Genomic DNA, 25,038 nt, shown 5'->3' on the forward strand with positions numbered 1-25,038 from the left:
AACATTAGTACTAATAATACACTCATAAAGTTCTCTGAATATTGATGATTGAAAACTAAGAAGCAGCTACTCTGTTGAATTCTTCTTTTGATGAGATACATTTGTTAGCTGACAACATTCTCCTTAAGGGCTTCTTCACTGTGGATACTTCCCTCTTCTGTTTATAACGCAGCACAGTGTTTTTATTTTTCCCTGTCTGAGAAGCACAGATAATCTGTTAAATGCTGACTTCTTTCCCCTGCTGTGTGTCTTCATGTAACAGTTTCTCACCCACGGATAATAAATTTGCTACATGCTCTGATGACGGCACTGTTAGAATCTGGGACTTTCTTCGTTGCCATGAGGAAAGAATTCTCCGAGGTACGTGTACTAACAGTACTGATTGGAATATTTAAATAGGGAAGGCATTTGTGGTTTAAATCATCACAATACCACAATACCAGCTTACATCTTCATTCAGTTGTTTTACATACACACCCTCTCAGTCAGTCTCTTTAAAGAAAACAACTCTGTGGTTCACAATCATTTTTGTAGATTTTTACTACTAATATTATCTTTGAATTCTTTGAGCTATAAATTAAATACACATGTTCCCCTTCTCCTCCCCTCTCCTCCCAATTACTTACTTATCTGTATGCATCCATTAGGGCTATATTCCTTTTCCTGCCTTGTACCCAGGATAGCTTTCACCAACATACTGACACAATAATTTTATTTATATAGCTCGCATTCTCCTGGCAGGCCTTTTACAATATGCATTAACCAAGGTCTCACTAGCTACCCTTCTCAGTATTGGTATTTCTGAAAGGAGGTGGTTTTTCAGTACTATGTGGCCCACTCGTTACTAAGCTTTGGAGGGATTTTTATGTACTTTTATTGATTTCATAATTATAAACTAACATCTATAAATTTCTCTATCCTAGAAAAGAAATCCGTATTTTCACTTGGATTAACTTAGTTTTAGACTTCCTAAGGTGGGGCTGTTGAAATACAGTACATCAACACCATTTATGTGAATTCAGTGCTGTTAAAGTAAGTTAAGGAAATTAACTGTGTGTTTTATATATTCAATACAAACATTGAAACAAAAAACATTTACACTTTTAACTAAATCTCATTAGCTTATTATTAATTGGGAAGATAGTTTTCTCAGGTGCTTAATTTGAACCTGTACTGATTTAACAAGGCGTACATTCTGTTGCATACTCTTCATTCCAATATACCATAAAAGTAACATCTTTCTCTGACACATAAATGCAGGGTGGGAGAATGGGTGCCACAGATATTGGGTGTCAAGCAGTTACTATTCAGAGATTGCCCTTTTTGTTCAAGAGTCGGCAGAGCTATCTTGGTTGACTTATAAGTTTTTTATACCTTTTTCAGAGCTTTATTTACAGCATATAGTGTTGATGCTTTCTAGACAAGAAGCTAAGTATTCTTGATATTTAACCCGTATTTCAAGCCAGTATTTTTTTTAAATCACAATTTTTAAACATTCCTGGCTTTGCACATTTTGTGTGGGTTTTATCCACAGTAATGTATTGTGATAGCTAGCATAAGGATATAGTACCTTCACCTGTCATAGTGAAGGGGTGTCCTGACAATGAGGTCATAATATTGTACAGCTTCAGAACTAGGTGGAGCCTTTGAAATCATCTTATCTGAGTTATTGTATGGATGAGCATCATGACCCAGAAGGCTTAAGTGACATGTTCAAGGTAAAAGTAGTTCAGAGCCGGGACTAGCATCCTGTCACTTGACAACTAGCCTAATGCTACACTAATGTTGCATCTTTCCTCACTATTAGTAGAAGTCTTAGCTGCTAAACAGTGATAAGGGAAACAACTTTTTCCAGGCTTTGAAAATCCTAAGAAATATAGAGGAAACCAAATAATTTTATTTATTGAAAGTAATTCTAAAGGATCAAAACCATTAATTTTACAGTGACCTAGGACTATAATAACTGTAAAGTCTGATACAAAACCCCTCTGCATCTTGGATTAAATAAAGAAGAAGAAGAAAAGCTGCTATAAGATAGCATTTTCAATCCCAGGTTCCAATGAAGTGTTATTCAGTTTTGGTAATGAAACTGTTTCTAAATAGTGCTTAAGAACTTTTCTTCTGAAATTTAGTGTACATGAGTTATTAGTTAGCAGTTAAATATTTTCAGATTTGAGTCCAGGTAGATTGGGATAATGTGGATGCTGAATCATTACCTGTTGTTCTTATAGCTTAAAAAATACACCAATATCATGTCTATACTGAGAGTTGAATTTTATTTTTTATGTGGGTGTTCTTTTTAAGTTTTCACTATGAAAATTTCAAACATGCACAAGAGTATAATGAACTTGCATGTACTTTTAGGATTTGTATTCTAGCTTATTCATGTTTTTTACTTCCTTTAAACAGTATTCTACTTGTTTTATGGTCATGATTTTTTTCTTTGTACCTCAGTGAGTATATGAGAAGTATAAATATATAAGCCAAGTTAATTATACCACCCAAGTAGTAGTTCTGATAGTGGATCTGGTGTAGTAGACAGGTTTTTCCAATTATCCATTTTCTGTCATTCCTCATTTTTCTAAATTTTCTGAACTTTAGAGATGATTATAAAATAGTGAAACCAATGTTGTTATAGTTTTTCTATTCTTCACTTGGTGGCTTGGGGATCAGGGGATGATGGAACTCCACTTGTCTCAAGGATTGATGTGAAATTCTTCAAATAAAATTTGAAGTGAACTTAATTTAGTTCTGTTCATAGAGAGAAAGGTGGATCACAGAGTTAAGCAGATAGGGTGGCCTCTAAAATGTCAGTTGCCCTATAGAAAGGGGGTGATGTTCATGTAGCCTACATAGGCTGTGTGACGCCAGGCAGGTAGGCATATTCCGAAGGCATGTTAGTGTTGTGCATCAGACCATCACTTGGGATTAAGTTAAGAAAATCCAAGAACATTTTGATTGAGGAGGATGTTGTGATCACGTAGTCCAACTCTTTATCTAATACTTTTCTACATCATTCCCCAAAACCAGTTTTCTACTCACAAAACATTATTAGTGATACAGTATTCACTACCACACATGAATCTCTTTTTCAATTTTAGGTAGCTCTAATTTTCAGAAAGTTCTTTCTTTATATCAGAAACCCACTTTCTTATAACTTGTCCTCCCTTCTGGAACACAAAAAATCAGGTCTGTACTCTTCTACATAGCAGCCCTTTAAGTATTTGAAGACAGCTCTCATGTCTTCTTAATGCAGTCTTTCAGCTATAAGCTTACAGGATCCCTGTGAGTGCAGAATTTACAGTTGCTTTTTAGTGTCCTTACTGAGATTGTTCTTATGCTTCTTGGAAAAAGAAGAAGTTACACAAGAGAAAATCATCAGTTTTTTTAACAAAAAATGAGCATCGATCTATTGCCAGATTCGCTACTTTGAAGTTGTAATGTTTGGTCCATAGATGGGAAAAGGAAACACTTGTGAAATTGAATATACTGCAACATTGAGAAGTACCATGTATATGTCCACCCATTTCCAAAGCATATGTAAATCAGCATAATTTATACACATTTATCCTTTTCTAGTATGAATTGCAGCACTCAAATTATGGACTGGGATTAAAATAACATTTAAGCACCAGGAATACATGAGTCTAAATGAGCCTCTAGGTGTTTATGCACTTGACTCCAAGAGAAATAGAGGCATTAAAATCCATTTATTTAATTAGCATATATTATATGCATGCTATCATAGGTAGAAGAAATTTAAAAGAAAATAAGGTATGATGACCTCCTACCCTCCTGCTTCTTAAAGTTTAGTAGGAAAGGTAAGATATTGTCACAAACAATATTGTTGGATATTAGGGGAGAAGAGTCATGAGAGTATTAGAAGTATAGTTTTAAAAAAAAAGTGTAGTTTTATCAGTGTAAAGTTAGAAGCAAATCACTTGTGACTAAAATGAAAATGTGAAAGATTGAAAATGTAGAATCAGTAAGAATGCAGAGTAAATTTTAATGAGAAGCATAATTATATATTATATGATATATAACATGTATATTCTATATAACTTAAAAAGAATCCAGTTTATCAGCTTTAGCATGCTTTAGTTTTGTTTTACCTTCTTGATTTTAACAACAGTAGCTGACACATTACACTTATTATGTATCAGGCATATTTTAAATACTTCATTTAATCTTACCAGTAACCAGTACTTCATTTAATCTTACCAGTAACCCTATGAGATAAATACTGTTTATTCCACATTTTACGAATCAGTAACCAAGGTACAAGAAAGTTAAGTAAACCTCCCCAAGGTAATATAACTTATAAGAGATGAGGCTCAGATTTGAACCCATGTTATTTCACTCCAGAGTTCATGCTCTTATTCATTATGTTAAACTGCCTCTTTTATGTTTTAAAAATATCATCAGCATGGATGTAATAATGTCTTCCTGAGCTGTGATGACAGAATTGTAGAGTTTTTTGGGGGGAAAGGAGAGAAGTGTGGGTAGAGAGAATTTAGGTACTCAAGTTTATTTTACCATTCTTCTTTAAAGCTGTCCATATAGGCTATAGGTTTTCAATGTATATTTAACAACAACAACAAAAAACCACAATGAATAGTTCAAACTGCAGGTGAGTTATAAGCTAGGTTATATAAATAGAACATGGACATAAGGAGTTGTACTGAGACTTACTCAGGAGGTAAGATCTGTTTTCAGTTTTAAAATATAGCACTCATGGAGAGGAAATGAACCCGAGTACACAGCTTATGAAAAAGAATACTGTTAGCATTTTTACTAAGTCCTGCGTATCCATGCCTGATTGTATTTGGCTGTGGTTCTTAATGAGATAAACTCCTCTGCAAAGATCTTTCGGTTCAAAAAGTGTGTTTTTGAACTGTGTAAAGACATGTTTACAAAGTCTGAGTGTTCAAAAAAATCTCTGATTTTTTTTTTTTCTTTTTCTTTTTTTGGCCGTGCTCTGCGGCATGTGGGATCTTAGTTCCCCTACCAGGGATCGAATCCATGCCCCCTGCAGTGGAAGTGCAGGCCACTGGACCACCAGGGAAGTCCCCTCTGATGCTTTTCATGGGAAATAATTTTACTTATTTAAAGTAAAATTGCCAAACCATGAAGTTTATGATTAATGGACCTAATGTATTTGTACAGAACATTCCACAAAATCCTTTCTGTTCTCTCCAAGACAAAAAACAAACACCCAGCTTCCTTTAAAATAAATAGCCTATAGCAGAATAACTCCTTCCACTAACATAGCATGTTTTAATATTAAAAGTACTTCAGGCACATCATCCAAACAATCATGTGGGCCCATATGTATATATTGATTGACACCTGTTTTCTCTTATCTGTGATTCCTTATTTTGAGGAAGCGTTTATTTAAGGCTCTTTTCCCTCTGCTCTCCTGAACAGACTGGATCATGGTAGGTTCTCCTGTGTATTGATAAATAACTATTTGGGTATATCATGAGAGGGAAGAAGACTTAACATTTACTTCTAAAGCAAATTATTTGAAGAAATTAGTGTAGTAGTGTCCTGAAATATTCATTTTATATAGTCCATTCACAGTTTTGCAGGAATTGTTTTAGATTTTTATGCTGGGCTTTGTCCTTTCTAACTCTACACTTAAGATATTGCACAAATGTGGCAAAAACTTCTTGAAAATAGATCTTAGCTTTCTTGGGATGCCAGTGCTACACACTGTTACTGTCTTATTGACTGTTATAATTAAGAGTCAAGAGTTATTTCCAGACATTCTTTTGTGTATAAAGATTCCAGGTTTTTTTGTTTTTTTTTTGCGGTACGCGGGCCTCTCACTGTTGTGGCCTCTCCTGTTGCGGAGCACGAGCTCCGGACGCGCAGGCTCAGCGGCCATGGCTCACGGGCCCAGCCGCTCCGCGGCATGTGGGATCTTCCTGGACCAGGGCACGAACCCGTGTCCCCTGCATCGGCAGGCGGATTCTCAACCACTGTGCCACCAGGGAAGCCCCAAGATTCCAGTTTTTTGACAGCAACAAATTACTATGACTCGTAATCTAGGCAGTCAGTTTTCATCTTTGCATTTAGTAAATATTCTGTAATTGTCTGCTTCAGTCTGCCTTCAGTGAGGCTTAAATTTCTATTTGCTGAGGAATTAGTTACCCTCTTATAGAGCTCCTCAGCTAATCAAGTTTTTGATAGTTTTTAAAGTTAAATTTCAGAGCTTTTGAAAGAGCTGATAAAAGTAGATAAATACCCTTTTGGCTTCTTCATTTCTACTGGGTAGATCCTTTAATAAAAGTATATGATTAAAATATGGTATCACCACAAATAAGTTATTTGCCAATTAGGGACATTAAGTACCAAAACAAATATTGTTTTTTTCATAGTCATTTTTTTCCCTTTACTCACTTTTTTATTATATATCTGAAAACCATCTTAAAATTTGATTTAAATCATATCTCAGGAATTTCTAAGAAGCACCTACCATGCTGTGATCTCTTTAGTTATAAAGAAACTAGAAGAAGAATTTCAAGGAAGAAATGGTATTTTCTTGGTCATTTATTCTTTTTTACAAATTGTGTCATAAAATAGTCTTAATTTGTCCAGAACACACTACTATGTCTCAAAATCAATCTGCTGAGGCCTCTTTATGTTTTTTTCCGCTGAATATAATCTAATATAGTTCTCTTTGAGAGAAGTTTACCTTCTTAGCATGATTTTAGAATACCATGTTACTTGCATTAGCCCTGTGAACTGTATCTGCTTTAACTTGTTGTTTTTAAGTATTGCACTGGTTCTAGGGAACCCCAGGGAAGGCCAGCCACCACAAGGTGCCTTTGAGCAGGGGTAGGTAGAGCTTCTCCATAGCCCAGTGTGCTGCTTTATTAGAGCCCTCCCCCGACTAGTGCATGCCCCTTTGTCTATACTTCTGAGTGGGCAAAAGTGCAGACATCATGTAGAGATCCAGTTTAGGATATGTGGCTTTAAAAGTGGCCAAGTTGTTGCTGTTTTCAGGCTATGTATTTTTTTCTCCTTTTTAAATTATCTGTTCAAGAGTTAAACCTTCAGCATTTTCTGCACCTGGCATATCCCTTGGACAGCTTGTGGGAATCCTCACTCAGTTTCCAGGTTTGTTTTGTCAAAGGTGGAAACCATAAGTATTCCACCACATTAAAACAATTAGGAAATACTGAGGGAAATCTACATGAGTGCAGAACCAAAGTACAAAGGTGAGTCCAAGAAACTTCATACCTGGGAGCTCAATATTTTATCTGGAGCGGAAACTTTTTATATATTATTAAACAAAAGTAATTTTTGATAACCAGGAGTCATCAAAGGTTAGAGTAGCTGGTTTTGGTCCTGTAAAGCCTATTAATTGCTTTGTCTAATAAATAGTTTTAACTCTTACTCTTCTGAAATGAACTTCATTGATAATAACTGCTACACATTAAACTTTTTTTAAAAGGCACCAGTGCACATGCATACAGGCTCTGAGAAGAAAAGTTTACAAAATGCTCATTAAGGGACATTACTGCTTCCATTGAAAACTGGTGGTTTGGAAGAGGTCCTGCTAAAACAACCCTGTTTTTCTAGAATTACCGGAGGAGCTGAAGGAGATTGTAGTCAAACCGTAGTCAATCTTGTGAATTCATCTGTGAGTTATGGTAGAGGATCATGGCTTTATAGCTGCATGATTGGTCATTTCCAAAACAGTTTCATTGGTGGTTTGTTACCTGTGAGGCCAGTACGCAGAGAGCGCTGCAAGATCCTTTGCTTGGCCTCTGTCCTCTTTAACATTGTTTATTAAAGACAGCTTGCTTTGCAAATTTACAGGTAATTCAAAATTACAAGCAGAAATTCTCATCTAGAGAGAACCTCTTGAATCTCATCAGGATTCAAGAAGATAGTGTGATATTAAGCTTAATAGAAAAATATTATGTTAAATTTGAAATAGAGATGAATGTAAAGTTCTGTATTTAGGTTTTCACCCTCAATTCTGGAGTTTATTAGACTGGTTTATGAGAGTTCATATAAAAACGATCGTGGGTTTTAGATGATAAGTGTGAATTCTTGAGGTGTCATGCCTTCCCCTATTTGTAAAAGTGATGTTCAGAACGATGGGGCTTAATTATTGATGGGAGATGATTAGAATGCAGAAGCATCTGGAAATCATGAGGAAGAGTAAAGGGAAGTTTAGTATTCAACTTGGATAAGAGAGATTGAAGACAAGTTTTGTCATTTTCGAATATTTAAAGGCTTTTGTATGGAAGTAGGATTGGATTTATTGTATATATGTCTAGAATAAAGGGGTTGGGGAGAAAATAGGACATGATATTTGGATTTAATTATGGAACTTTTTTGTTGAAAAGAGAATGGGCTATTCTGTGAGCTGTTAGGCTTTCCTTTGCTGAAGTTGTGCTATGTTTAGCTTTGCCAACTGTTACGGAGATTATAGAATGCACTCCTTTTTCAGGAGGATGGTTCTATTTGATAATAATTAACCTGGATTAGGTTGTCTGTTAACTGTAGTTTCATGTCTTGTTTTGTTTTATTTTTTATGCTGTACGCAGGCCTATCACTGTTGTGGCCTCCCCCGTTGCGGAGCACAGGCTCCGGACGCGCAGGCTCAGTGGCCATGGCTCACGGGCCCAGCCGCGCAGCGGCATGTGGGATCCTCTCGGACCGGGGACTGGGGCACGAACCCGCGTCCCCTGCATCGGCAGGCGGACTCTCAACCACTGCGCCACCAGGGAAGCCCTGTAGTTTCATGTTTTAAGGCAGACCCAAAAGCCTGAAAGTCAAGCATGTGGATACATTTATTACAAAGGGTTAAGGGGATGGGATATTATCCCATGAGGAGATACTGCCACCTTCTGTTCTAAAAATATTTTTGGTGAGACATTAGATCATTTAATCCTGTTGCTTGAAGTAAATGGAGCCTCAAAGCCACCTCATCTTATAAAAAATATTTTAAAATATTTATACTTTTAGATCATATTATACATATACATATACAGTAAAGTACACAAATCCTAGGTGTACAGTATGATATATTTTTATATATTTACACACTCATCTAACCACCTGTTAGATCAAGATACAGAGTGTTTTCAGCACTCTAAAGATTCCTTCCTGCCTCTTTTCCACCTAAGCCTTCTATTAGGTAGTTTAGACTTTCAAAGATATTTTCATTAAATTATTTTTCCTTTTTTCCTACTGTTTTTTATTTTGTCATTTTGTGGTTTCTATCATCTCACTTTCCCTTGTGTGGAGCTTTCTTAATTTCCTTTCCTTGATTTGCTTCTGTACTCTTTTGAAAATACTGTTGTACTGTTTTTTCTGATTAGCTTCTTTTACTAGTTTCCTGCTACATAACAGAAGTTAGTGTATAAAAAGATAGTATTGTGTATTACTACAATCACAATCTGAATGTGATTCACAGTTTTAGCTGTTAGCAGCCATGTAAGTCACATTACTGGGGTTGTGTCCTCATGTATATAATGGGGATTAATAATAGTACCAGCCTACTAAGTTGCAAGAAGTAAATGGGTTAATTCATAAGAAGCACTTAACTAGTGCCATAAAGAGTGTTCAGTGGATGCCAGCTATTATGTCATTTCCAAAGCTAATTTCAGAACTTGTTTCCCTGTCTCTGCCTATTTAAGGATTAAAATGGTTATTTCAGAAGTGTATTCTGCTTTTCTCATTTAAATATTTTTCAGCCATTGTCATTAGTTTTTACAGTAGTACAAGTTTTTATTTACAGGTAGTCCATAAATACGAGCACTTGTTTAAACAGTTGTCGTGATTTTCTAATGTTTTCAGGTGTAAAAAATTCAGCGCTTAGAATTGGGCAAAGAGTAAAGGGAAGTTTAGATCTTAAGATCTCATTTGGAAACATTTAAAGATTCTATTTTAATTGTTAGATGAATTGAATATTTAATGATTACCTACTGGTCAAGACGCTGAGCTTGATTCTTTTGCTGATACATTTACAAGGCATGACCTTGTCCCTTAAGCAGCATTTTCAGCATTTCCCTAGTTCTTTCATTTCTTCAGATGTTTTGTAAGTTGGCCTGGTACTCTGGGGAACGTAGTGCTGAGTAACTGAGATCCAGCAGTCTCCACAGCTTATCACACTGCAGCAGATTGGGGTAATCGGTGTCTAGATTGATTCCTTGGGACAGCACTTGTTTTTCTCTGAGGAAAGAACAGGGTTTTTTTTCCTATTGACTGAATTTGATCACAGTTTTAAACTTCAGACTCCATTTAGCAATATAATAAAGTTGGGTGAGCTAGTGATAGCTCTGGTAAAATGTCATTTCTGTTTGTCATCTTTGATGAGGAATGTGATAAGCAGTAAGTTAGAAGTTTTGGGGAAAGTGTATTCCACATATTTTTTGTCACAATAGACAGGGCTTAAATATAGAAATCTAGTATCAACTGTTTCAGCCTCCTGATCATCCTCTCTCCCCATCCCATCCAACTTGCCAGCTGGCAGCCGACTGGCTGGGCGTGTAGCCTATTCTATCCCAGAAGTCTTTGGTGGAGTTTGTTACAGGGTGGGATCTAGATCCTTACATAGGATGTAGCAGATAGGGGCCCAACTGATAAAGTGATTCTAAGAGCAAACAGGATGATATTACAGGAGGTATTAGAAGTTAAAGAGCATTCATTGTAAGTTTGATGATTTCTGAACATAAATCCTGCTTCTTTCTTGAGGTCATATAGTACACCGCCCGCTTCTAATGTTCTTTCTGTAGGCCCTCAATGTTTTGAAATACTTCAGAAGTTTGGTGTTGTAAATATTTTACATATTTTTTGTAATGGTCAAATCAGATCATTTAGTTTTCAGAGATTTATGGAAACTTCCATTTACATCTTTTTCAAGTGGCTTAGTCTAATTTTTGAGGACATTTTTAGTTTTACAGATTGAATGTTTTAATGTGCCATGCAAATGTAAATCACCAAGGGTCTTCTGGGTAAAAATAAAATCTTTATTAAAACAAAGATTCAAGAGTACACTAGGCATTTTGTTTGGTTTATTAAATTCTAGCAGAAAAATCATTAAATGTTACTATAAAATACTTTAACTTTTTGAATTAAGTGTTTTAAATGTAGTTTTTTCCTTTATATTTTGTACCTTTTTTTTTTTTAGGGATATAATTACTTTTGTACCTTTTTTTAAAAAAAGGAAAATCTGCTATCCTTCCACCATGAGAAAATAAGATGTTGACACAGTTCTGATTTGGGAATTGGATATTAGAGATTGAAGCCTGTGAGATGATAGGTGCTTGAAAGACTCAGTTTGGTAGAGGAGAGTTTCAGTCCTGGAGGAGGCTCACCAAGGACCATGATAATTGTAAAGGACAAGGCTTGGCACTGTTATTAAGGTCTAGACTGTAAAGAGAGAGTAGTCAATATTGTGGTGTTTCCTTCATCATTATCTTACAATCACATTTGAATTAAATGTGCTAAAATCCAGCAGGCAATAAATTTGCATTTCTTGAAAAAAATAAATTTAGCAGAGATTTACGGAGGAGGTTACTGTAAAATGTAACTTATGAATATTTAGCCCGTTGTCCCCTAAAATCTTTTATTACCTCATTTACCACAAACTTCCTTTTCCTACTATAAGTTACACAGACATTACATGCTATAATGTATATTGTCTTTGAACAAACTTCTAAACATTTTTTATTGCTATATTGAAGTCATGGTTTTCAACTGCATGATGGCATCAGAAGATGAGCTTAAATCGTTGCTCCTTCTACTCGTTGAATAACCAGGTTTTCACGACCCATAGAAAGTAAACGGTAGTGCCTGTGACAAGGGAAAGCAGACTGTAATGTATGCATCACTTTGTGTGCTACGTGTTAGAGGGCAGTGGTGGTGAGAATGTTTTCTCTCACCCGAAATGTCCGCACAGTGCAGGTTCCTAGGAGATGATGTGCCTGTGAAGACAGTGACTTTCATGTTTGGGATCTCAGACTCCAAACGCACATCTTCTGTGGCCAGGAAGGACACAGTAGGCACTAGGGGAACAGGCATACCTTTACGCCTGTCCCCAGCCTTAGACATGAAAATCTTCTGGTTATATCTGGAAGGTAAGGAATGGGTGATTTTTCTTTTCATAGTTTGTTTTTTCTTTCTTTCTTTTAAAGCGGATTTTATAGTTGATAAGTTAAAAGATGTTTTCTGTTTTTTCTTTGGGCCAGAGAGGGGCTTTTTAAAAATTATTATCCTCAGGTTCTTTAAGACTTCTAGTTTTTAACTTTTGTGTTAAACATATAGTTGTGAATAGATTAGCTTTAAAAAAACTTTTGACAAAATGCTGATTTTCGTGCCTAGTAGATTTGTTTGTGTTATAGAAACTTGTTCGTTTTAAGTTGGCATTCTTGGTTTTTTTAACCTCTGTCTGGATGTGATTAATTCTTACAAAAGTAACGTTCAGCTGTAAACTTTTGCACATCTAAAAAAATCTTTCAGTGGAAAAGTACATATGAAAATCTTCATTTTCTTCTCATACTAACCTATTATCTAGATTTTCCAGTAGTTATGGTGAGCACTTTTTTTTTTTAAAGAGTTATTTTCTTCCACCTTTTCCTTACATACCTTTGGTTTTATTATTGCTGAGTATTTTCCTGGAGCCCTTTTTTAAAAATACTTGTGAATCTGGGTGTAGCCCAGATGCTTGAGCATGCCTCCAGTGGAGATGACACGTGATGAACTCCTGCTCATTCTCCTGGTCAGCTGGGCTAGATAGGCATCTCCTGTGCCTTCTCAGTATGATGGGCAGTAATGCTTTTTGTTTTATCTGAACTCTTCAGCACATACTAGCATGGCTTTGACATTGAAAGCAAAAAGGAAGAAATCTTATGCCAAAATCATCCAAAGCTTACCTCCCTGTGGATGATGAGATGTGTATTAATAAGGCATGTTTTAGAGTCATATTGTAACCCCAGAACACTTAGTCTGTTTTATTCTACCATTAGTATTGACAAGTGTAAGTGCCTGGAGTCAGAGACCACCAGGAGCATACCTTTAGTTGAACAAATTGGATTTATTACTCGTCTTAAGCAAAGAACACAGACCACAGGGAACCACAGGGTATCCCAGTAAGAGAGGATATTATAAAGATTATATTACAGGATTTGGACTTTGGGTAATTGACGTAAGGGTTCAAAGAAGTGAGGGCTATCACTCTTTTAGCATAAGAGAGATGTTTGGTATTTTGCAGGTTGTGCAGGACCTTGTTTTTGTTTCACGTCATCGTGATCTCAGAATGACTTAATTTGATACAGATGTTTAGTGAGATTGTCCAACAGGAGAACAAAATGGTTTAGCTGTAAATGTCGGATCAGTTTTTAATAACATGGAGGCTTAGCTGTGAGCCTCAGGTTAGTTCTCAGAGATCAGCAACTGCTTCCCCCACCCCCAGCCCCCCAATAGCATTTAAGTCCAACTGGCTTCTCACTATGTAGGGACCAGCTGGGGGAGGTCAGGATTTAATAGCAGTGACCTGTTAGGTCTGTCACTTGAACAAGCTGTGGTGATACTGACAGGTATATTTTTACAAAGCAGAGCAGTTGGGAATCATGCCAGTTTTCAGCTGGCTAGAAGTAATTACAGGTTTCCCCCACTATCCTAAAGTAGGACTCAGCTTGCCAACTGATGCACAAAATAAATCGAGACAAAGTGTAGGTGCTCGCAGACTACCATGGCTTGCCGCTGAGATGCTGAGTGTAGTTCCTAGGGAAGGAGCTTGGTGGCGCCACTCTTGTTGCTCAGGGTGTCCACTGCCTCTGTCTCGATTTTGCTGCAAAACAGATGCTTTTTGCCATTTTTTGCAAAAGCAGAAATTCTCTTTGGATTTCTTTCTGTTAGCAAAAACAGGTACAAGCATACCTTGTTTTATTGTACTTCGTTTTGTTGCACTTCACAGACAGTGCATTTTTCACAAATTGAAGGTTTGTGGCAATCCTGTTTCAAGCAAGCCTATTAGTGCCATTTTCCAATAGCATTAGTTTTTAATTAAGGTAGGTACATTTTTTTAAGACATACTGTTATTGCACACTTAATAGATACAGTATGTGTAAATAAGTTTAAGTACCGGGAAATCAGAAATTCATGTGAATTGCTTTATTGCAATATTTGCTTTATTATGGTGGTCTGGAACCGAACCTACAATATCTTAGAGGTATGTCTGTACTAATGTAGATCCTTCATAAAAGCAAAGTGGTGTAAAGCGAACTTTCGAAAAGCACGGGGTACCTTTAGTGGGTAAAAACATGTCCTTTTTTAAGAAATAAGATGGGTCAGTTTTGCTGCATTAATCTCTCTGGGGATCTTAGGGTTATTTTACTAAATTTAGTGTCTAGGAATTAGTTTTTCATACTTTAGGAGTTCTTTAGATCTGGGAAGAGTCAACTGTTTATTTTCTCTGTTGTCTTTGTTAATATAATACATAGCAGTATACACCAAAGGGATTTTAAAGGTTTTTAAGACTATGAACACTGTTTAAAAAAGCCTTACAATTAATAATTATAATAATTGTAAAATTCTTTATGAACTCTCAGGTTGACTTAAGGCAAAAAAAAGGACCATGTTTTGAAACTCCACCCTGTAGTTTATTCATGTGCATCAAAGATCACTGAAAAGAAATGTATATTTATTCATTTATTTAAGTAATTGCTGTGCAGTGTGTGCCCAGCTAGGTGCCAGGCCCTGGGCTTGGAGGAGGGAGTCAAGCACTTATTCCTGTCTTCATGAGCAATACAAGTGATAGCTGGAGATTTTTGGTTTAAAAGCATCACTTTTTTTTTTTTTTTTTTGGCGGTACGCGGGCCTCTCACTGCTGTGGCCTCTCCCGTCGCGGAGCACAGGCTCCGGACGAGCAGGCTCAGCGGCCATGGCTCACGGGCCCAGCCGCTCCGCGGCACGTGGGATCTTCCCAGACCGGGGCACGAACCCGTGTCCCCTGCATCGGCAGGCGGACTCTCAACCACTGCACCACCAGGGAAGCCCTAAAAGCATCACTTTTAATGGTACCTTAATTTCATATACTAAAGTAAGCATTGTCTTATTGTATTATAGTGCATAGAAAAATATCCCTATGATTAATGAGGTAGTTCTTACCATTTTTGTGATTTTGAAAGTGGTAGCTTTTAAAAATCATGTATTTGTGGAGCATCTGTTCTTGCAAGTCTGGAGATAATTTTTTTTAAATGTGAAGGTCTTCAGAACAACATTTGTCTCCTAGGAAACTGCAAGATAGGCTTCTTCTGTTGAATCTTTACCTTGAATAATAAACTGGGTGTCTTTTTAATACTGAATCTTCTTGTCATTTGGTAAAAACTGAGTAAGTTTTAATACTAGAAAAGTTCGGTTTGTAATTAAGACTTGGCTGTGGGTACTTATTAAAAGTATAGAGCACATTAGGATGGTGTCACATGATTAGAGCATTCAAACTGTCTCGCTCCGTTAGACAAGCCAGACACACTGTAGGAAACCAGTCTCCTCATGTGGCACTACTAGTTTTGCCACTGGTCTCTAGAAGTTTCCTGTAGAAATAAAGAACGCAATCATAGTTTGTCGTTGAAATCGTCACGATAGCTTTGCATGTTGATGAGAATCTCAAAAGCCTTGAAGGAAGGATTTAGACTGCACAGCTTCCGGACTCCTGATGCTTCCAGTAGAGCCGTAGTAGCATTAGAATATGGTTGATCTGGGCCAAATGTAGATGCCAGAATACATCTTCATGTAATTTAGGCACAAGGTTTGTGGTACATTCTCTTGATTTAAAGTGTCTAGATAAGGTTTTGTAATTTAAAATTAAATCTGGGCAGCAACCCATTTTCATGATCCCCACAAAATTCACTTTTCATGTTATTTACTATAACCAGTAGATTTGCATCTGTGTTTTCTTTGTAACTATCCACTTACCATAAGGGTTGTTGTGAAATAGTGCCAGTTTACTGTGTCTTTTTATAGTCAATGATGAGTGTAAGTCTGTTTGTAATGTGTCATTTTTTTTTTTCTATAAAAAAGAGAGGGGTAAAATTTCTGTTTGTGTATTGCTACCTTTAAAATGTAGGAGAATACAGGAATTCCCTGGTGGTCCAGTGGTTAGGACTCTCCGCTTCCACTGCAGGGGGCACGGGTTCAATCCCTGGTCGGGGAACTAAGATCCCGCATGCCATGTGGCACGGCCAAAAAAAAAATTTTTTTTTTTAAATAAAGTATAAGAGAATATAGTGTAATTGCTGCTTACAGTGTTTAAGTGACAAGGAAGAAGAAATCATTAATGTTGTCGAAACCTCTTCTCCAGCTGCTCCAAAATTCTGGCTACAGTCATAGTTTCTCCTTGGGCAATCCTTGTTTTTTCATCTGGGGTACTTTAAACGTTACTCATCTGAGAGCAGCAGGTCTGGCTTTGAATCCCAGCTCTGCTATTGGGCAGGTCAGTCTCTCTCAGTATGCGCTTCCTCCTCTGTAAAGTGGAGCTAATGGTACCTACCTCACAGGGTTGTTGTGAGGGTCCCAGAAGTACACAGAAGAAGGCACTTCTCATGTTGTAGGCATGAAGTAAATGTTGCTTAAGGTCATATATGTGCTAGGAAAGATGCAAAAAGCATGGAGGGTGTAAAGAAAGTAACACATTTAAGTTAATTTGGTTTAAGAGGAAGTTGGAATTGATTAGGAAAGATATTATAAAGGGTTTATTTAAGAGGAGATTACTAGATCAAGAATTGGGATGGGTTGTCATATGATTATCCTATTTCAGTAGTGATTCTTAGGTTTAGATGTGTCATTGATAAAATTAATTGTATTGTAAGCCACATTTAAATAAATAACATTGAAATGGAACTATGACTTATTTTTTAAAGCTTTATTTATATAAGTCCTCATACTTTATTTCCACTGTCATCTCACAATCACAGCATTACCTTAAGGCAATAATTCACTCCCACCTTTCCCCATGCACTGTCCCTAAAGTTCTGTTCCTTTTTTTGGTTGCTTGCTTGTTTGGATTTTGAATAGATAATACATTTGAATCTTTCCTGAGAATCACTAGCTGTTTTTTTTGAGTTCTAGTTAGGTAAATTCATATTTGGTGAATATAAGATATACTAAGTTATTCTGTAGATGCAGCAGAATTTTCTTCCCATTGCTATTTTTTACTAGGTTTATAATATCTTGAAAGGATATAATGGCCAAAAAAATGATAGATCTCTGCAGTGTGAGTTATTTGAGCATTTTAAATAGACATTTTAAGTTAGATCAAAATCACATACTCCATTTCTAGCAATGCAGTCACATTATAAGTTCTGTTTATATATTATATATTCTGTTTTTCTTCAGTCTTTGATTTTCTCCTTATATAGTTGCATTTTCTAAAAATGAGCAGTAAAAGAAAAATCATTCTTCAAGCACAGTTAAGGTTGAGAAACCTTCACTCTGCCACATTACTTTGATTTTGTGTTTGGTATGACGGCTGAAGATGAGAATTAAAGACCAGAAACAGAACGTTGTGGTCCCACACATCCCAACATCACATTGGTCCCACAGAGCACAGACAGGCAGTGTTGCTGCAGATACCTGGTTAACCGGCATTCTCTCTCTGGGAAACACTGATGACACAACTTAGTGTGGTTGACTGGCAAAGAAATGTATAAACTGCGGTCATACGTCTACACAAATGTGTTCAGAATACAACCAAGAGACTGAAGCCCACTATCAGTATGTATCTTTTAAGAAGTGTTCTCACTAGTTCAAATGGGTTTATGTTGATTTTTCCACATCTTGTTCTGTCACCAGAAAGATGACAGATGATGAGTACAAATGCAGGCTGACTTCATAACAATTACTGACCTATATGTGGATATCACTTGCAACCTTGGCTTTATTAGCAGCACCATTTCCTAACCAACCAAGCTGAAGACCACATGCAACATTTTAAGATGCATTTTTTTCATCAGTCATGCATGACAACAAGTATATTCTCTGTATCACGTGGAAGTGAGATTTGGAGAGAATTGTAATGTCTGGATTCACACATTCCTACCATGTGCCATATGGAAGGCTGAGATCTATTATGCATCAGTGTTGGGGGAATGGAGGGGTGGAAAGGTAAGGAAAGAATTGGGTAGGATTAATGTTGACGATGTTTTCTTGAGAATTTTCTGCCTTTTACAGGGGTAATAAACATTCATAAAGAGTTCAAACACTTAGAAGTAACAAGTCAGTGTCTTGCCCTCCCTGTTTCCAATCTCACATTCAGAGGTCATCACTATTCCATTAATAGTTTGGTGTGAATGTTTCTACAACTCTTACGCATATACAAAAAAAATTTTTTTTAAAACCTACTGAAACGGGATTATACTACATATATTCTTCTGCTGTTTGCTTTTCTCACAACACAGTATGTCATGATCATTCTTCCGTGTCATTACTATTCCAGTCTTTTTAAAGTAACTGCTCTATAACATTACATAGCGTGTATCTACCATAGCTTGCTTATTTTACCATTCTCAGTGACAAGACATTTAGGATTTGCAAGAAGTTTTACAAAGACAAAGTTGTTCACTAAGCTTCATTGTACCTTAATATTTGTTCCCACTTAAGTAAATTTTCCTTTAGGATAGAATCCTAGCAGTAAACTTGATGGATCAGAGCATGACCATTCAAACTTTTGGAAGATACTTCTGAGTTGTCCTCACCATCCTGGAGTCGTTAATGATAAACTTTAAGAATGTTGTGATCCAGCCAGAAATTCTAGAGATACTGTAGGCTTAACATTTGAGGAAATTTCTACCATTTAAAAATGTAAGCTTATTTTTAAAAATTTATAAATAAAATGCACATATGGTAAAATCTTTTCTCCAGCACCATAGAGGGATGGAATGTGGATAATCCTTTTAAACTAATTTGTTTATTCCTGTGGTTACCATCAGAATTTTAAATATTTCTTGGTATATCTACCTGACACAGTGTCTGTTTACTACCTATCATGAAAGGTGAAGAATTTCAAGTACTTACACCACCAGCCTTGCCTTCTACCTTCTGGGCTTTGTTATGAATTGTAGTTGTTTTGATAGTTTCCCATATAGCTTTAAATGTTCTTAGTTCTTTATTTTGGGGGGCCACCAACTTTAGGCAATGTTCCTTGACTCACCATTATGTTACCTAAGGAAATCTATGCCCCTCAGTATCTTTTCTACTTTTCTCCCTTTTATCTCTCCAAGGATTTTTAACCAAGGTTTCAGTTCTAAAAAAAAAATGAAACCAATAAGTAGAATTTTGAATATGAATGAGCCTGTTGATCTCAGAAACAAGTAGTACAAGCTGGTTTATAATAAACTCTATGGCAGTTAAAAGTTGACCTGCTTGAAGATTACCAAGATCAAGTGAGACTCTGTTTTCTTACATCGATTGTCCTATAAACTGTTGAAAGTAATGCCATAATTAAGTTTGCTTTAGTTTTTCTTATAATTTGTAATTACTTTCCCTTCTTTCTTAATGGCACTAAAAGCCTTTATCGTAGCAAGTTTTTTAATTTTAATTTTGCAATTATAGTAAATGCATTTTATTTTTATTTTTGAAGATATTCTTCAACTGGTTCTCTGACTTCCTGCTCTAATTTGGACTGATTGTCTTCTGTGCCTGTGACTGCAGTCATACTGGGATTTCTTTGCCTTCCCCTGTTAAGTCCACTCTGTTTTGTTTTTGTTTTTGTTTTTCAATTTAATTAAAAATATACCCCCCCACCCCCCCACCCCCCCCCGAAACAGTGCTTGAGAGGTAAATTTCAAAATTCTGATGTCTGGAGAGGTCTATAATTTGCCATCATACTTGACTCATAGTTTGGGTTTCAGATTCTAGGTTTGAAATTCTCTTCCCTCAGGATTTTGAAGGCTTCTACTATCTTCTGTCAGTTCTGCTGATGAGAAGTCATATGCTATTCCAGTTCTCATTATTTTGTATGTAACCTAGTTTTCCCTTCTGAATGATTTTTAAATGATTTCTTTTTTTCTGTGGACTTATTTTATCATTATTATTATTATTTTACTGTGGGTATAGGTGTAAGATTTTAAACTTCATCTTCATTGGCTCACTTTGATCTACAATCTCAAATCTTTATTCTAGTCAAAGGGTTTTTCTTCTTTGATTATCATTTCGTACTGTCTCTGCTTGTATTATGGAACTTGATATATGAATGTTGGACCTCTTGGAGCTATCTACTGTGTATTACCTCTTTCATATTTTCTGTTTCCATCTTTTGCTCCCAGTATTGGGAGAATTCTTTTATTTTATCTTCCAGAGTGTGATCTTCAATCATGCCCAATCTGTTATTCAGCCCTTCTGATGAAACTTTTATTTTATCCACTGCCGTGTTTAATTTCCAGGACCCCCTAGTGGTTCTCTGGTCTTTTCATTTTTCATGGTGGCCTGGTTTGTTGTTTGTTTTTTTGAAATGCACATAGCCTTTAAAACTTTCAGCATAGTAATCGAGGTGTGTGTGTATGAGTGTATATGCGTGTTTAGTTTGGTTGGGTCTGTTCCTATTTGTTTTCCCTAGAATCACTTAATCTGTTTTTTTTTCCTGGTCTTTCTCTTTCCTCCTGTTTGATTTTTCTCAAATGTCCAGTGATCCTTGGTTGGCCTAATACTTGAATGAAGATTTGTGTTGGTTAGTATAAGTAGCTGTTTTTCATTTCTTTTGCAGTTGAGTAAGTCCACTGGCCCAAAGGACTCTCTGCTCAATAATAGACCTCACTGTGGACTCTGTGTGCGTGCACACGCGTGTGTGTGTGTGCGTGTGTGTAGTGAGCTGTGTGGGGAAGGACAGTCTTGGAGTAAACGGGCTACTGCCACGGTTGCCAAAGTAAGAAAGTAAGTGTGTTGTATTCTGAGATGCAGTGCTCAGTTTATTTCACCCTTGGGTGGATGGAACTACCTTCCTTTCTCCCCTTTCCCCCTCTCCTTTCCTCCTCTCCTGTCTCATCTCCCCTCCTCTTTCCTTCTTTCTCTCCTCTCCCTTCTCCTTTCCTTCCTCCAGGGTCATAGTATAGCATTGGCACAAGCTTTGTGCTGCTTTTCCCTCCAGCCTTAAGTCCTGTTCTGGGATTTCTTCCCAGACTTAATATTGCTTTGTTTTAGAAAGCCGATGTCTGGCTTTAGCTGAGTGCAGCTCTTCTATATAAATGGGAAGGCAGGAGGAGGGGCCTGGACAAGTTGCTCTGTGGAGAGTTCTGTAATTACCCTCATTACAGCATCACAGCCTTCGTCACTGAGCTGTCCTGGAGCCTAGAGTCTTTTTAAGGTCCCAGCAGCCCTTTGTGTATTTTATTTCTGTGCTATGGTTTATTCATCACTGAGCCCATCTATTTTTGGAGAATTGCCCACATTTAGGTTGAAGTTTTTTGAAATTTTTATAACGTTTGTGGTCAGTGACAGTCGTGGGAAATAAGTGCATCCACTGTAAATCTTTCAAAGTAATTTAGGAAGGGGCTTGCATACATAATTTAACTTAGTAGTAAAATCATGATTTATTCCAAGACTCAATTCCTTCTTCACATTAGTGACCTTGAGACAGTTTCCCTTACCTCCCTCCTGGTATTCTTCCAACTTCTGTCATTTCTCCATTTCTTAAGAAATATTATACATATAAGTTTTTAATCATTTATTTCTAGTTTAAGGTAATCCATGGCATTTGGGGGAATTTAGAGGTAAGTGATCAATTAAAATAAATGAAAGACGCTTGAGTTAAACCTAGTATTTTTCCCGTAGGTTTTTTTTCCCCTAGAAATGTGTTAATATTAATAAAAATAGAAAAAAATGTAGAGAGAATTTTCAAATATTTACTTAATATTAAAAAAAAGTGATTGGTTTTATCTCAGGATTGGAGACTGCCATTTAGTCTAGCGGAATTAACAGTATTATCTGTCATCAAAAGTATTACCTGTCTTAAAACACAGTCAAAATAATATAATAAAGGCAATGATGGCCCCCATTGTAGGTTTTCCAGTTCTCAGAGAGAAATGGCGTTAGGTCAAGTCTAATACTTAGGTTGGATGTTGGTAATTAGAACTCCGTGTTCTTTTTTTCTTGGGTCAGTTGAAGACTGAAATTTAGCGAAGTCTTAAGTCTCACTTGTGGGAAGTACTTTCAAATCGAGCCATTTTCTGCTTTCCCATACTCTGTTCATGGTAGTGACAGCTCTTGCTGAATAGCTCTACATGGAAATCTCTGTCCTTATGGTGAGCTTCTTCAGGGCAGAGATTGGATCAAAACAAGAGTTTTTAAAATTTGACTATTCAAAATGTGTGCTAGGCATGATGCTAAGTGCTTCATACATTTCATTTAATTCCTGAAACAACCCAATGATTGAGTAGTCCATTTTACACATGGAAATATAAAGGCTTAGCAAGGGTTAAGTAACTTATATAAGATGGTAAATGACATTTGAGGTTTAAACAGATCAAGTTCACTTCAAATCTTTTTACTAATAACCATTGTATAGCACATGAGCACTAAACATAGTACCTACATGAATTAAACTATATTTAACATTATCCTTTCCTTGATTCCAAAGAAAACTCTTCTGACACTGTACCTGCGCACCTGTTGGACAAAGCTCACTTTATCTTGTGGTTATTTCTTCCAGAGGGAAGGAAGTATATGGTAGATTGTAGGTGGGATGAGAATTTTTGTGATTCACGACGCTGCTCAAGAGAGGAGGGCAAAATGAAACACTGATCGGTTTTTCCTAAGAACACAATTTTGGTTTTTTGGGTTTTTTTCTCTGGGCTTTTCATCATACATTCATTCATTCATTCATTCAACAAAGTACAAGAAGATGGCAGATTTTAAAACACCTCCATGAGGAAATAATGGTATTCTTTATAATATGTTAAGTTTAATTTGAGCTGCTTTGGATTTTCACATTTCCTAACCAGTATTACTTGGTTTCCACATTTCTAGAACGGTCAAAAATTTTTTTTCTTTCTGAGACCTATGGGCAAAATTTTGAAAATTTATTATACGTCTTCATTTCATTTATAATGAGGCTTTGGCTGGATTCAGAATTCTAGATTCAAAGTTTCTCCCCCATGTTAGCACTATGAAGATTTTGTTCCTCTGTCTTCTTGCTGCCAGTGTTTTGATGAGTATTATGCTAGTTGTGGAATGGCCCTCAGTTGGGTTTTAGCTGATATTTTTCTCATGATTGGTTTTGGTTTTATGGGATTTGGGGAGGTAGATCACAGAGGTGAAGTGCCATTTTTATCACATCAGAGCAAGAGGGTGTATACTATCAACATGACTTGATGTTGACTTTGGTCAACAGGTTGAAGCAGTGTTTGTCAGAGTTCTCCAGTGTAAGGCTACTCTTTCTCCCCCCTCCATACAGTTCTCTTTGAAAGGAAGTCGTGAAGCACAGCCCACACCAAAGGGGTTGGGAATTATGCTCCACATCCTTGAGGGTGAACCTAAGTTATTTGGAATTTTCACGTATGAGAAATTCAGCTCTTCTCCCCCTCTTATTTATTATTTATTTATATCACTATGGGCTATTGAATATTTTATTGGAATATGTTTTTACTGTGATGGAAACTAGATAATAGGACCAGCTCCCAGTTGAGGTTTTCTCCGTTATCTTATTTCTGCTTTGAAACAGAAATTAAGATAATTATCAAGATCCAATTGGAGGGTAATGATCCAATTGGAGTGTAATTCCTACAAATGAATATTTGTAGGAAAAGTTTTAGTTATAGGTAGAAATTACACAATGTGCTTAGAATCATGTGCTATATACTTACCCCCAGCAGTATTTAGGGGTTCACATAACCCTTTTGTTCTGGTACAGGTAAATTTCTGTAACCTTGCCATTGTACCTTCCTTTCTTCCAAGAGGTGAATAGTAGTAGATGGAGAGGATTATACAGGGAACCACATTTACCAAAAGTGTGCAGATATACCCAAGAATAGTCTGGCAAAACTCAGAGATTCAAAGTACAGTTGATGCTGTGCATGGCTATGATTGCCATGGGGTTAATTAATTCTGCTTTGACCAAGATTATGTGTTGCTTTTATGTATCTAAACTTCAACTTAAAAAAACAGTCTCCTTAAGATGGCCAACTGGGTGCACCATACTTTTTACCTTGTTTTCAGAAGGAAGGCTTACTCTAGAAGTACCCTAAAGTATCATTATAAATGGTTTTGCTTTTTCTTTATTAGGAGTTTCAATCATGACTTCTCTTCATTCTTGGCCAAGGTACCTGCTGGCACTAATAACTTTATTATTAATGTCACATAGGTACTGCACTTTCTGCTAGTCCTGCTCATTCCTTTTTTTTGGCGGTACGCGGGCCTCTCACTGTTGTGGCCTCTCCCGTTGCGGAGCACAGGCTCCGGACGTGCAGGCTCAGCGGCCATGGCTCACGGGCCCAGCCACTCCGCGGCATGTGGGATCCTCCCGGACCGGGGCACGAACCCGTGTCCCCTGCATCGGCAGGCGGACTCACAACCACTGCGCCACCAGGGAAGCCCCCTGCTCATTCTTTTAAAGGAGTTTTTGGTTTTACATTTTCTTTCTAATTTTTCAAGCAATGGCTATATGCTTTTCTTCTTGATCCTTTAAAAGAATATTGTGTCATCTGTATATTACTATTGAATTATGAATGTGTGCAGAAATGTTTACTAGAGAACTTTGACTAATTATGCACGTGCTCACACACATGCGCACACATGCACACACCAGTGTACCCTTTCTTACAAAGGACTTTGTGGCTGGCTTCTGTGTTGCGTGGGACCCCAAGTATCTCCCATCCCAGACAAATGGCTGAAGTGCTTTGATATATTGATTGTTAACATCCAGCAATTGGGGGAGTACAACAGCAATGAGGCTGAAAGAATATTTGGTTGTTGCATTCCTTTGCTTTAATCTGCTTTGATAAATATTCTCCAAAATAGCCTTGTACTTTTTTTGAATACTTTAAATTTTTAATTGGACTCAGAAATTATATACTTAGTCATATA

General features: G+C 36.8%; 1 protein-coding gene across 5 annotated transcripts in view; it reads left to right on the forward strand.

Annotated features, from left to right (window-relative positions):
• The window catches only part of WDR33 (WD repeat domain 33), a 105,800-nt gene that overhangs the window by 50,838 nt on the left and 29,924 nt on the right, over positions 1-25,038 (forward strand). For 4 of the 5 annotated variants that reach the window (XM_082630769.1, XM_082630771.1, XM_082630770.1 and 1 more), the window contains exon 7: positions 263-360. In XM_082630769.1, coding sequence (XP_082486895.1) covers positions 263-360 — 98 coding nt within the window. Of the gene's footprint in view, positions 1-262; positions 361-8,567; positions 11,769-25,038 lie in introns of those variants that run through there. The other variant, XM_082630773.1, reaches the window with a different exon arrangement.

This window comes from Mesoplodon mirus (assembly GCF_964341445.2).
Source record: "Mesoplodon mirus genome assembly, chromosome: 8".
Taxonomy (NCBI): Eukaryota; Metazoa; Chordata; class Mammalia; order Artiodactyla; family Ziphiidae; genus Mesoplodon; species Mesoplodon mirus.